Genomic DNA, 14,394 nt, shown 5'->3' with positions numbered 1-14,394 from the left:
GGGAATGAATGAGTGAGTCGGTGAGCAAGTGAGTGAGTCAGTGAGCAAGCTCGTCAGAGGAGAGCAGAGTGAAACGAGGTCAAGGGGAGAACCTCACTACTGAATGTCTGTATTTTTAGGGGATGAGGACAAAGAAAAATAGGTAAAGGAGAGTACATTTTATTCTGATCATTTCGAGAGAGAAAGAATGAGAGAGAACTGCTGTCGTTTCTTCCTGAACGTAAGCTGATTCTCTTTATGACAAAACACTCCTGCTATGCTTCACCATTTTTGGCGTCAATCTTTCTCCAAGATCTTTTGAAGGTAAGGATAAGGGAACTAACATTGAGTGAGCATCCCACGTGTGCCAAGTGCTGGTTGTCCTGTACAGCCCATCTGCCTCCACACTTCAACACCCTCGCCTCCTCCTACACTGCTGGTTCCCAGAGGGCTGAAGCACAAGAAAGGCCTGCCGAAAAAAAAAAAAAAGGACATGGCTTGAGGGGGGAAACCCAAACACAATCAGTGTTCTGGGATGGCACTCCAGCAGGGACAGATTACCCAATAAGCAAGGTACACACGGGCTTACTTGCTGTTGTTGTTGTTAGGTGCAGTTGAGTCAGTTCTGACTCATAGCGACCCTATGTACAACAGAACAAAACACTGCCCGGTCCTGAGCCATCCTTACAATCGTTGTTATGCTCGAGCTCATTGTTTCAGCCACTGTGTCAGTCCATCTCGTTGAGGGTCTTCCTCTTCTTTGCTGACCCCCTTCTTTACCAGCGTAATGTCTTTCTCCAGGGACTGGTCCCTCCTGATAACACGGCCAAAGTACATGAGACGATGTCTCGCCATCCTTGCTTCCGAGGAGCATTCTGGCTGTGCTTCCTCCAAGACAGATTTGTTCGTTCTTCTGGCAGTCCATGGTATATTCAATATTCTTCACCAACACCATAATTCAAAGGCATCAATTCTTCTTCACTCTTCCTTATTCATTGTCCAGCTTTCACATACATATGAGGTGATTGAAAATACCATTGCTTGGGTCAGGCACACCTTAGTCCTCAAAGTGACATCTTTGCTTGTTAACACTTTAAGGAAGTCTTTTGCAGATTTGCCCAGTGCAATACGTCGTTTGATTTCTTAGCGGATGTTTCTATGGGCAATGACTGTGGCTCCAAGTAAAATGAAATCCTTGACAACTTCAAGTTGAAGTTGCCAAGGGCTTACTTGTGCTTACTTACTAATCTGTAGAGCACAATTTCACCTGTTTTTCACCACATCAAAGATACCTTTCTTACTGGTTAATCTGTCACTCGCCCCCAGAGCTCAGGCCCTTTAGCCTCCAGCCCCTCCGCCCCCTCCTCCGGCAGAACACGCCCCTTTCTCCCTATGCCCGCACTCATTGGCTGGCGTCCTTCCTCTCCACCTTCCCTAGAGCCCCCTTCCACTTTTCCTTTAATCCCTCAGCTGTGCTTTGCCCTTCCCTGGGTGGCCGCACCCCGCAGGCTCGAAGGCTCTCGCTGACCTTTTCCGTGTCGCCTGTCCCTTCTCGTCACGCCAGTTTCTGCTTTCTCAAGGCTCGGTGGCTGTTCCACCACTGAGGCGCTTGGCGCCCAGGGTTCCACTGACGTCATCTCTCTGCGCTGCGCGTAGAAGCGCCGGTGGCAGCAGCAACGGCTCCACCACCCTTTGCTTTTGTAGGACTGTGCTCCGCGGGATCATGGCGCCGTCGCTATGGAAGGGGGTGGTGGGCATCGGCCTTTTTGCCCTAGCCCATGCAGCCTTTTCCGCTGCGCAGCGTAAGTGCCTGGGGGACGGGCGCCGCTCCGATGCGGGACCCAGGAGACGGTGTGTGGGCACACACCTTAGGGAGTGTCGGAGCGAGTGTCCGAGAAATGGTTGTTTCAGGCCTTTGACTTTCGGCTTGAAGTTTGAGTGGGCCACCTGAGATTGTGGGAAGGTTGGAGCAGGGATGTTTAGGAGAGGGCGCAGAGCAGGACAGGCGGGCCGAGGGGTGGGCAGAGAGGGAGTCTATCCGGGAATCCAGGACAAGTGATGTGAGTTCTAGCATGGGGCTGGGCAGGCAGAGCGTGGGACTGATGACTCCCGAAGCTCGGGGTCTCTTGACAGCTAGGTAGGCAACATCTTGGACACTCCTTCCTGGGCTGTCCAGGTAAAGACGGGGAACTTAAGTGAGACCCGTTGCCTCAGGGAGGCACTGTGGTACTCGAGAAAGAGCACTGGATGGGAGTCCTAGGAGCTAGTTCTTAAAACTTGCTTTACCGCCGAAGCTGTGTGACCTTGGGCAAGTCACGTGCCTTCTCTGAGTTGCAGGGAAGTGAATTTGAATTATTGCCCTTTCTACCATACAGAATTATTGGGAAGTTTAAATGAAAAAAAAATTTTTTTAAGCACTTTATAAATTCTAAAATTTCATACAAATACAATTGTATTGTCAAAAAGAAACTTGAAGGCCAGCAAAGGATGCCGTGCACTCTTGAGACGGCTGATTTGTTTGAGGTCTCCTCTCTCAGACCAGGGTCAGCAAACTATGGTATGTGGGCCAAATGCAGCCTCACTCCTGTGTTTGTAGTGAGTTGAGAATTTTTTTTAACCTTTTTAAATGGCTGGGGGGCGGGAAACAAAAACAAAAGAAGAATAACATTTTATGGCCTATGAGAATTACATAAAATTCATATTTCATTGCACATCAATGAAGTTTTATTGGAACATAGCCACAACCATTCATTTAGGTACGTCTGTACGCTGTGAGTCGGAATTGACTCGACGGCACTGGGTTGTTTTTTTTTTTTTTTTTTTTTGGTGACTGCTTTCCAAGGACAGAGTTGAGTAGTTGTGATAGAGACAGTATGGCCTTTGAAGTCAAAAATATTTACTCTGTGGCTCTTTACAGGAAAGGTTTGCTGACTTCTAGCCTGTAAAGCCCAGGGGGCAGGGACCAAGCATATTTTGTACATGGCTATACACATGTGTCTAGCACAGTGTTGACCACAGTGGTGCTCAGTACATTTGTTGAATAAAGAAAGTAAATTGAAAGTTGAACCTTATTCCTTTATTTACTTTTCTAGATTACTTTCCATCTCCCAGAATAAAGTAGAAAATTAATATGTATTGGAATTCCTTCAAAGCTCCAATGTTTTTTTGAAGTGAAATGTTTTGTTCTATTTATTATCAGTAATTGAAACTACCCAATTATTTAAGGAACCCTGGTGTTGCAGTGGTTAAAGTGCTTGGCTGCTAACCAAAAGATCAGAGGTTCAAACCCACCAGCCGCTCTTAGGAAGAAAGATGTGGCGGTCTGCTTCCATAAAGATTCTCAGCCTTGGGAACCCTATGGGGCAGTTCTATTCTGTCCTATAGGGTCGCTATGAGTTGGCAGTGGGTTTGGTTTGGGTATCCAGTTATTTAAACTACTTTGTACGTATGTGTATTATAAAAACATTTTGTTTGACAAGCTCAGCTTTATTTTTTTAATTTGAAATTTAGATTTACACAAAAGTTGCAAAGGCAGTACAGAGAGTTATTGTATACCCTTCATCCAGTTTTCCCCATTGTTCATATCTTACATTTACCATGGCATACGGTCGTAACTAAGAAACTAACTTTGGTACATTACTATTAACTAAAGTCTAGTCTTTATTTAGATGGCACCAGTTTCTGTTAATGTCTTCTTTCTTTTCCAGGATCCAGACCATGGGTTTAGTTGTCATGTTGCCCTAGTCTCCTTTGGTCTGTGATACTTCCTCTAAAGCTCCAGTCTTTAATAACAGCAATAATAACTAACATTTATTAAGTGCTGACTATGTGCCGGGCACTGAACTAAGCACTTTACATGTATTATATAATTTAATCCTCCTCAAAGCCCTGTGAGGTAGTTAGTATTATTATTATCCCCTTCTGAAAGATGAAACATCGGACACATAGGCAGCTGGGAAACTTGCACAAGAGTGCAGAGATAATACATGGTGGGGCCAGGATTCAAACTCAAGCAGTTTTGACTCTAGAGCTTATGTACTAGACTGCTTTATAAAACTGAGTCTCGGGTAGTTGGTTGAAATTGTGCCGTGCTTAGGTGCTAGAGGTACAGTGAGGTCCTGAGGGAGTTCAGAGTCTAGTGGAGAGACAAGTGGATGGAGAAAGAATCACAATAAAGCATTATAGATGCTATGCTAAAAGTATGTAAGAATGCATAGAGGTGGGGGCGGTCAGTTGTTTTGGGCAAAAGATTAAGAAATATATCATAGAGCCTGGCTGTCCAAAGTGTGGTTAACAGACCAGCATCCCTGGCCTCGCCTGGGAGCTTGTTAGAAATATAGAAACTTTGGCCCCACTTCACACCTACAGAGTCAGAATCTGTGTTTCAGTAAGATCCCCAGGTGATTTGTACGTGCATTAAAGATTGAGAAGCGTACTCCTAGAGAAGATTAGCGTACACTGGACTACTGTGTCGTTTTCTACAATAAGCTTCGGCTGTAAAATTATACAACAGTAGTGCAAGAAGGACCCTTGAGGATCACTAAAGTCTGACCCATTCATTTTATAGATCAGGAAATGCCTGGTAAAGGTAGTGTTAATGTCAGATTGGGCTTCAAGCAAAGAAGAAAGCTAGCTGGTAACTGGAACAGACAGTAGGTTAGCAGGTTAGCTAAAATCTAATTTTTGTATTGATTTGAGTTTTCTTTTATATCGGTCCTTATGTTAAACCCCAAAACTTAAAACTTAAGGGATGTCTCTAAATACACTCTTTAGGAGTCAATACATGTTCACTCAAAACAATTCAGGTTTTTCAGTCCAAAATACATTATTGAATAGGGATTGTGCAAGGCTCATCAGGAATTAGGATTTTGTATTTTTATGTTTCAAGTGATAAGAACGCCTTGTGGGTTTACCACTGCAGTGGGACCTCTTATAATGCTTATGCTGGGAAGAGACTAATACTTTGAGACTAATTATGTTGTGTCAGGTTGTGGCAGCAGATAGCATGCTATGGGGCTGTGGTTTGCTCATCTTTGCTGTATGAACTTTGTTACACCAGCACACCCATCGTGTACCGTATCTCATTTAATCTTCATATCACTCCCATATACTGTTAATGGAAACTGAAGCACTGAAAGGATAAACGCTGTATGTCTTTGATTCGAAGACACGCTCTCCCCTCACATCAACACTCTGAAATTAAGATACATCTTAACAGTCAATGAGGGTCTCTTAAATGAGAAATAGTAAGTTGGAGAGCTAGTATTAAGATTCAGGTTTATAAGCCTCCAAACCCTATCCTTTTCCTTTGTACAGGTGGTCCCTGACTTATGATATATTCAAATTTCGACAAACGACACTTATGACCATCCTTTTTTTTTTCGTACATCTTATCATTAGTAATATGGACTACGTACAGTGTTATAGCATGTAATTTGCTTATATTATCATTCTCATGCCAGCCCCGAAAGACAAAGATCAGATTTATAAAGATACTGATAATAAAAAGCAATAGTAATGAAAACTAAAAAAAAAAAAAAGGGTTTTGGCTTACATCAGAACCTATAGAGTCATCGGAATGGAACGCCCTCCTAACTCTTGAGCTACCTGTAACCTGCTGCCTCCTAAGATTAAGCCAGCAGGAGAATTATAAACTAAATGGTAGAGGCAGAAATTCACGTCCTAGAATTCCTATTCCACCACTGGCCCAGCCTAGCCTCTCAGGAAAAACATTTCCATACCACTGTTACTCAGTACAAGGAGCCCTGGTGGTACAACGGTTAAGCACTTGGTTGCTATCCTAAAGGTCAGAGGTTTGAACCCACCAGTGACTGTGGGAGAAAAGACCTGGCGATCTGTTCCTGTAAAGATTTCAGCCTAGGAAACCCAGTGGGGCAGTTCTACTCTGTCATATATTGGGTCACTGAGTCGGAATTGACTTGATGGCACGTGACAAGAACATTACTCAGTACGATCTACAGAGTCCCTGGGTTGTGCAAATGGTTAACGCACTGGGCTGCTTTGAGTCTACTTCGGAAGAAAGGCCTGGCAACCTACTTCTTGAAAAATTAGCCATTGAAAACCCTGTGGAGCACAGCAATACTCTGACGTAGGAGGTCACCATGAGTCAGAATTGACTTGGCAACTGGTATTACTTTGTCCATCGTATGAGAGTGTGGTGCACTTTTAGACCTGAGATTTTCTTTAGACTTTTTCATTTTTAAATAGCTGTGATTTCTTTGACCAGTTAGTAAAAGAAATTATGTTCTTTGGCTTAGTTTCAGAGGTTTCTAGTATAGTAGTGAAAGGAAAGTTAGGTATTTCTGCCTCATACATGCTCGTCTTTTATTCTTACCCCCTTTTATAAGGTGACAAGGCAGGTCATGATGAGAATAAAATATTAAAATAAGGCTGATTGACTTACGAGATAGAGGTTTTTGGGGAATCTGGGGTTAGCGTTACTTTATGTGACATAGGAGCCCTGGTGGCACAGTGGTTAAGAGATCAGCTGCTAACCAAAAGGTCAGCAGTTCGAATCTGCCAGCCACTCCTTGGAAAAACCCTATGGGGTGGTTCTACTCTGTCCTATAGGGTCGCTATGAGTTAGAATCGACGACAATGGGTTTTTGGTTTATGTGACATGTAAGTGATGGTATATTTATTTGCTTGCATTTTAAGAAAAAAAAAAGGGCTACAATTTTCTTAATGGTATGCTTCTGGTTTATAGATCGTTCTTATATGCGATTAACAGAAAAGGAAGATGAATCGCTGCCAATAGATGTAAGTTTTGGTCATTTATATTCCATTAAAATATATTTTTAAAATTAGCCTCATGGCTTATAATAATTCTTTTGACTGATTTTTATGCTCTTCAGTTTTTCCAGACATGAAATAACATCTGTTCTCTACTTTTCTTCAGTCATTATAAAACCCAAAGAATTGGAAACCTTAAAAGAATTCTGTTTCATTTCCAGAGCTGTGGTTTAATACTCTTTCCAGAAATTGTTGTGTCCATAGTATGAGATGGACTTAGAAAGTTGATTATTTGGCTTTATTTTTTAGAAGAATTTCTTTTATGTAAAGTAAAAAAAAAAAAGTAACACATTATTTAGGGACACATAAGTGGTAAAACTAAAGAAAAATAAGGAATTTTTTTTTAAGCTGAAATGATATATATGTTAGCTTCACTCACAATTTTTAGGTTTACTGGATTTTAAATTACAAAAGTTGTACCTTCTTTGTAACAGAGTCAAATAATAAACATAAAAATGAAAACTGACCCCATTTCTCAGCAATTCCACTTCTACTCCCAAGATGTACCAGCCACTGTTAACAGTTTGGAGTGTACTAGTTCAGTATTCTTCCTATGCATAAACAACATTATGTACGTGTAGTTTTATCTAATCGTACACACACACACACACACACACACAGAGTTTTTTCCTAACGTTATTATGCATGTGTGTATAGTTTTGTAATTAGCTTTTTCTTTTTTTTGTCTCTACTTAATCTATCTTGAACATGTTTTCATGATAATTCATATAGATTTACTACATTCTTGTTAACAGTGCCTGTGATTCCACTGTGTGAAATAGGCCTTGGTACCCTGGTGGTAGGAACGTAAACTGGTATAATATATTACATAACGTTTTAATTTAGAAAGTTTGAATAATAGCGTGTGACTAATCTTGACTTTGGCTGTCTATAATTAAGGATATGGTATATATGCCTATTAACTCATTATCCAGTCACCTTTGCTTTGTGGTAGGTAGATGTATGTATGTATGTGTATATGTATATATTCACTTATAAGTATTGTAAATAACTTTCTTCAGATTGTAAATTTTAAAAATACAGAAAATCACATTCAAGAAAATAAGAAATGCCTATATTCCCGTGTCGGTTAATATCAAACATCACAAACTTTTAGTTGCACAATTTCTTTCAAAAGCCTGTTGGTGTCACCTAACAAAGCCGAGCGTGTGGGTACCCCGCACCCAGCAGTTCCTCTCCTGTGCGCCAGGAGACATGCATGAGAGTATTTGTATTGACGTTGTTTGTAAAAGTTACAAACAGAAAACAGCCCAGATGCCTATCAATGGTAGAATGGATAAATTGGGGTGTTTTCGTATAATGAAATGCAAAACACAATGAAAACAAACGGACTCCTACTGCATGTTATAACAGGAATGAATCTCACAAACATAATGTTGAGGGAAAAAAGCTAGACCCAAAAAAATACATTTGAGTCCATGTATATAAAGTTCTAAACAATATGTATATTTCAGAGATTGATACGTAAAAAAAAAATTTTTTTAATGGTATAAAGACAAGCAGGGAACTAATCTGATTAATACAAAATTTGGGACAGTAGTTAACTGTGGGAGAAAGGGCGAAGGATGTAATTGGAGAGGGACAGGCAGGACTTGAAAGCCACTGGTAGTGCTCTATTTCTTAAGCTGGGTGGTGGAGGAGTGGTGGTCTCTTTATCGGTTTTCTGAACGCTCTACACATACGCATCATAAACGCTTTTGTACATGCTAGTTAACAGTAACACATTGAAGAAGCTCCTAGTTGTTCATGGAATCAGGTAATATTCAGTAATCCAGTTTTGAATGGCTCGGTGCCTGCTTTTGCTATTTGAGCACGTTACTGAGTTCATCTTTGGAAGCAGTGGAATTATTTTTGCGGAGGTTTTTATCGTGTCTTGAGTCTAAATCATTTAAAGTGAAAATTGACTACTTCATGAGTAGCACTTGGATATGGGAGGAGTACCTGTTCGAGGCCAAAAAGAGAGGGAGGGAAAAGTATAAATTTTTATACTAATATTTCTATATTCCTCAGTAATCTCGATCTTTACACTCACAGATAGTTCTTCAGACACTTCTGGCCTTTGCAGTTACCTGTTATGGTATAGTTCATATCGCAGGGGAGTTTAAAGACATGGATGCTACGTCAGAACTGAAAAATAAGTAAGTCTTTCCCTTTTCAGAGGTGTTTCATTTCATAGGGGTTTCCTTCATTTACATAATTTAAAATGCATGTTTTCTGCTATATAAAAGTTGGTCTTATTTTTTGATTATGCAGTTTGGATGAGTAAATGAGGTAAAAATATTGAGACAGTGTTTGACATGATAGGGAAAGTGAAAGCTGAATGTCAGATTATTGACATTAGAAATAAGATGTTCTTAAATTATGGTGTTCACTAGTTGCTTAAAATTATTTGTTGATTGGTCGGATGGATGGTTGGATGGATGGATGAAAATAGACAGAAGATTCCCTCTGAGATCTTAGCTACCTTTCCTCCCTCCCCCTCTGCCTACCTCTTTTTACCCTCTTGTCCCAGCTTAGTTTTTGAAGGAATAAGGGGTTTTCTGTTTGCTCAGTCACTTCAACTGAGTCTGTGACATAAGCTCTCATTCCTGGGCCCTTTTCTATCCCTGTATTAAAGCATATTTGTTATTCTGCTTTTTTTTTTCCTCCTCCTATGTTCTTCTAGGGAGCCCTGGTGGCACTCGGCTGCTAACCAAAAGGTTGGCAGTTCAAACCCATCCAGCAGTTCTGTGGGAGAAAGATCCGGCAATCTGCTCCCATGAAGATTACAGCCTAGAAAACCCCATGGGGCAGTTCTGCTCTGTCACATGGGGTTGCTATGAGTCAGAATGAACTCGCCGGCACCTAACCTAATAACATACTTCTCCTAAGTTACTTTCATGAGCTTTATTCACCTTTCTTCTCCATACGATATCTTACTTTCCTAAAAGCGTCTTTTAAAAAAGTCTTTTAGCTTTGTCCAATTCCATCTCCGGACATTACCCACTTTCCTGGTGCTGGAAATGATAACCCTTTACACTATTTTCTTAAAAGGATTCACAGTGAACATTTCTGGGCTAGAGGAAAGTCACCCTCCTTTTACTTTTGCTTCCTTGTTAGACATTTGGAATACGCAACATCTCAGGCCACATGTTTTGTATGGGGGTATGCTTGAGTTTTTAGGTGGGCTGACTTTGAGATTTGAGTTTTTATCAAAGAAAGAGTCCTGTTTTTTCCAGAAAAATATTTAAAAACAAACCAACCTTAAAGACCATATACTTAATTAGGTGTTTGTGAATTAAAAAAAAATGTATATATGTATGTATGTACGTGTGTATCACTGAAAAAGAAGAAAGGACCCTTCACTATCATCAGCCACTACTGCTCATACAGAGTCGGCCAGCGATCACAGGCAAGGGGCCAGAAAAGAAGGAATTAAGACAGAATGGCATTAAGTAGGTAGTAGCAGAATATATGAGTTTGGACGATAGCAGGTACAGAGGGCCAAAAGTTATTTTTCGTTGTACTTGAAAGATTCTTGGGAAGCAGATCTGTGAACTGACCACGCGGCTTGAATAATGAGGGCCCAATGAGAATAATCAAAGGTGCAACCTATGTACTGACTTTTTAAATGACTGTTTGGCTCGGGCTTGTATTAGATTTACAGAGGCAATTAAAGTTGACCTAGTACTTGTGTTATTATTCATAGGCATCTTTGACGGAAAAGCTGAATGAAAAATAATTTTTGAGGGCTTTATGTTGGTTTTCTGTGTTTCTTATTTTCCTTGTACAGGAAAAAAAATGAAATAGAGTCTGATGACCATTCACAGTCTGATTTCATGGATTTATACTTAGTTTAAAATATAACCAATAGCAGATTCGTAGTTTTTTGGAAGTTTGCTTATTTTCAGATAGGCACTTATAAAGATTTACTTAAAATTGATACTTTTTTTTCTTTTAAGGACATTTGATACATTAAGGAATCACCCATCATTTTATGTATTTAATCATCGTGGTCGAGTACTGTTCCGGCCTTCGGATGCAACAAATACTTCAAACCAAGATGCACTGTCCTCTAACACATCACTGAAGTTAAGGAAACTCGACTCACTGCGTCGTTAAGATTTTTACAAATTCTATTAACAGGACAGGACACAGAGTTGGAATATTGGAGTTTGGGGTATAAAACACTCCCCCAGCAGTATTTATATTGATCTCCCAGACCTAATAAAAACAGAGTCTGTGGCCCTTGTTTGTACACTGTTAATCAAGTCATTAATGCAATATAAGTTATCTGTGAAACAAGTCTGACTTTTTTCATAGAGGAATTTTTTTTTTTTCATTGAAAGCAAATTCGCATCTTTTGTAAAAGTCACTGTTTTGGACATATTTCTTTGGAAAATGTTGATGGGTTTTGTAACTATTTATTTTCTTAGATTTCTTTTCTTTTGCACTACAGTTTTTAGGATCCTTTTGGAAATACTGTGTGACGACTGCATTTGGCACTATGAATTCAAGGAAAATGTTCTTCCGTTCCCAGCAACAGACGGACTTTACTAAGGAGACCAAAATGGTGATTCATCAGGTTTTCTTGTGCCCCCTAAAAAGTGACTCTCCTTCAGCAGATACTTGCCAGGTTTTAATTTATCCATGACTTCTCACTTCACCCCACTCCCATATGCCTTCGAACATCAGCCGTCTGGTTTCATCACTTCTCTGAGATTCTGTGTATGAAAGTGAGCAGTTTTTATGTCAGAAATTCTTGGTTTTACCAAGTATATGTAACAAACAGCTTGCTGTAAGCGAGTTGTGTTGCCTTTGTTTATCTGTAAGAATTTGCCCTAGTTGATTATGTAGTGTAAGAATAGTTGACGATCGACCAAAAAGACCATTCATAACTTAATTATATCACCTTTGTAGAAGAGTAGTGAGGAAAACCCATTACATGTCGTTAGCCAGTTTGACTTATTTAAAACCTCTGTTAGTTTACTGCATACTAAACTTGAGAATTTGGAAAATAAAGACCACTTCTCATTAATCTGAAGTCAGACTTCAAAGGAATTGGGCCAAATGAGTTCTAAACATTTGGAACTAATATCTTTAATTTTTAAAAAATTAAGGTCATTTAAGAAATTGTTGCGTAGCTTCTGATTTAGAGCAGGCTCAGCGTTTTCCATCTTCACTGGATGTTGCTGAAGGTGAGGATGAGGGTACAGAGTTGAATTATTTTTTTTTTTAAGAAATATTTAGTAATTTTACTTTTAGGGGAAGTTTGGCTAGCACTTTGATCTTCCGAAAGCTCAACATTTCTTTGTAGAACAGATTGCTTTTGCTGAATTGTATAGGTGTAAAAGGAATAACTAGAAGCAGGTTTGAAAAGGAAATGTGCTTTAGGCAAGAGTCATATGATGCCCTTATACTGGATGAGAGTTTTTCCTTTGAAGATGAACATGATACCCTTATGCTTGATGTAATCTTTTCCCTTGAAAATGAACGTCAGCTCTTCTATTCTGCCTGGTAATGCACAAGCCCGAAGCATGAGATTGTTTTGTCATAGGTTGTTTTTGTTGTTTTACCAACCAGTCTGTCTGTAGAATACTGACTCTGCTCTCTAATGAGAACAAAGTTAGAAATCTGCTAATAACTACAAATAATTTAGAAATGATTTATTAAACTGTGAAATCAGGGGTTAAAATGATTTTTACAGCAAAATAATGTGTACGAGGTCAGCTCCTTAAGTCAGGCATGTCTATGTTTCCTTCAAGTATGACTTGATTTGGAAGAGCCTCTTGTTTTCTTCTTTTGGGGGGCTGGTTTCCTTTCCTAATACTTTTTTTAGTAACTTTATTAAGGTGTAATTCATATACTTCACAGTTCGCCCATTTAAACGGTACCATTCAGTGGTTTTTAAGATATTTACATTTGTGCAACCACAGTCAATTTTAGAACATTTTCATCATCCCATACCCATTAGCAGTTACCTCCTCTTTCCTTGCCACCCCTCCCCAGCCCTAGGCTTCCCTTTGTCCCGATAGATTTGCCTATGGATTTATACAGTATGTAGTCTTTTGTGACTGGCTTCCCAAATATGGTTTTACTCTGTGGAATTTTTCTCATCTTGAGAACTGTTATTGCTGTGAAAGGAAGTGGTTGGTTAATTGGTAGATTTCAGGAGAGGGGTCAGATGCCTAGCAGGTTTCTCAGTAAATCTTAACGTGGAATGGTTTTTCATCACAGACAAGCATTCATGATACACTTATAATATTTTGGCTAATCTCTGGAATGGATATTGAAGTCTTTGCCTGCCCAGTCAGGAATGTACTGCTAAAAACGATGCCAAATAATTTGGCAAATAATTGACACGGCAGTTTTCAGATATGTTTAATTTTGCTGGTAGTTTAAAAAAAAAAAAGTATACCTTGGGCCAGGTGAGCTTCTAAAAAATATATTTTTAATGCCCTCCATTGCATTTCTGCTGTCTTTTTAAGTATGTACCTTAGGACTGAAGGTGATTTGGGTGCAGTGTAACACTGCTAAATAAAGCAAGTACAGATTTTTATTTACAGTACTATAAGATGGTGCATTACTACCTAGGGTAGTCTAAAAATATAACCACATGAGCTACTTAAGCCTGCAGTTAACTGTTGTTTCAGTGATATTCAGAAGTGTGTACTATGCAAGGAACTCTAGAATAGAGAAAGGCACTTCTTAAATATCTAGGGAACCAGCCAAGTACTGTTGGCTAATGGCCCACCCGATGAAAATGCACATAGGTTCATTGGAGGCTGTTAAGCTCTGTAACGTCCTAATGATTGTTTACTAAGCATTGTGTCTGATTTTTTGAGTGGCATGAAAGCATCTTCCTGGTTCTGTGTGGCCTATTTCCATGATGTATTGAGTAGTGTTGTTTGTTGTGAGCATTGATGCCTGTAACACCAAGCAAAACACGTTTTTTGGATATGTTTCCTCTCTTTAAATGACTTGCCCTGTCCAATAAATAAATGATTGTGTCACGCTGTTTTTGGTAGTCTTGGATTTTTTTCTTTCCATTTTCTTCCGTTTCTCTGTCCCCAGAAAACAGTAAGCTGATTTTATGACTGTATTTTTTTCCAGTGTGATGCTGTTTTACTAAATTCAAAAGATACTTTACTTTTTTTCTGTCAAGCAAAAATATTCTTTATTCAGATTTAATGGAGACAGGGGTCACTATACGTTGCAAGATGGGGAAAAATAAAATTAAAATAATGTCTTGTTTTTATATAAAACAGTACAGTTACACTACCCGAATATGGAACTCTACAGTTTATTTTATGGGGGTTACTGCAGGTATCGATTTTCCTCGACTGTGCTAGTCACAGCTTTGTTCATTCCAAAAATATGAAACCAAAGTGGTAGGAAACTTAAGACTTTGTACTTGCACTAAGTGGTACGTTTTTTAAAATCGTGGTGAAAATAATACATACACCAAAACATTCGCCAATTCAATAATTTCTGTGTGTAAAATCCAGTGACAATTTTACATTCTTCATATTGTGCAACCATTATCACTAGATACTTTACGTTTTATTGTACATGTAACATCTTACTGCAGTTTTGGGGGTT

The 14,394-nt window shown here is 39.4% G+C and overlaps 1 protein-coding gene across 1 annotated transcript; it reads left to right on the top strand.

The window, feature by feature from the left end:
* Positions 1 to 1,447: 1,447 nt before the first annotated feature.
* Positions 1,448 to 13,810, top strand: MMGT1 (membrane magnesium transporter 1). Its single transcript, XM_003420500.4, has 4 exons — positions 1,448 to 1,781; positions 6,707 to 6,759; positions 8,848 to 8,951; positions 10,755 to 13,810. The coding sequence occupies exons 1-4, from the start codon at positions 1,703 to 1,705 to the stop codon at positions 10,912 to 10,914; spliced, it is 396 nt and encodes a 131-aa protein (XP_003420548.3). The 5' UTR covers positions 1,448 to 1,702; the 3' UTR covers positions 10,915 to 13,810.
* Positions 13,811 to 14,394: the final 584 nt, after the last annotated feature.

The sequence above is a fragment of the Loxodonta africana genome, chromosome X (genome assembly GCF_030014295.1).
Source record: "Loxodonta africana isolate mLoxAfr1 chromosome X, mLoxAfr1.hap2, whole genome shotgun sequence".
NCBI classification, from domain to species: Eukaryota; Metazoa; Chordata; class Mammalia; order Proboscidea; family Elephantidae; genus Loxodonta; species Loxodonta africana.
The sequence above is the reverse complement of the archived record's forward strand: the minus strand, read 5'-3'. Positions and strand labels throughout refer to the sequence as shown.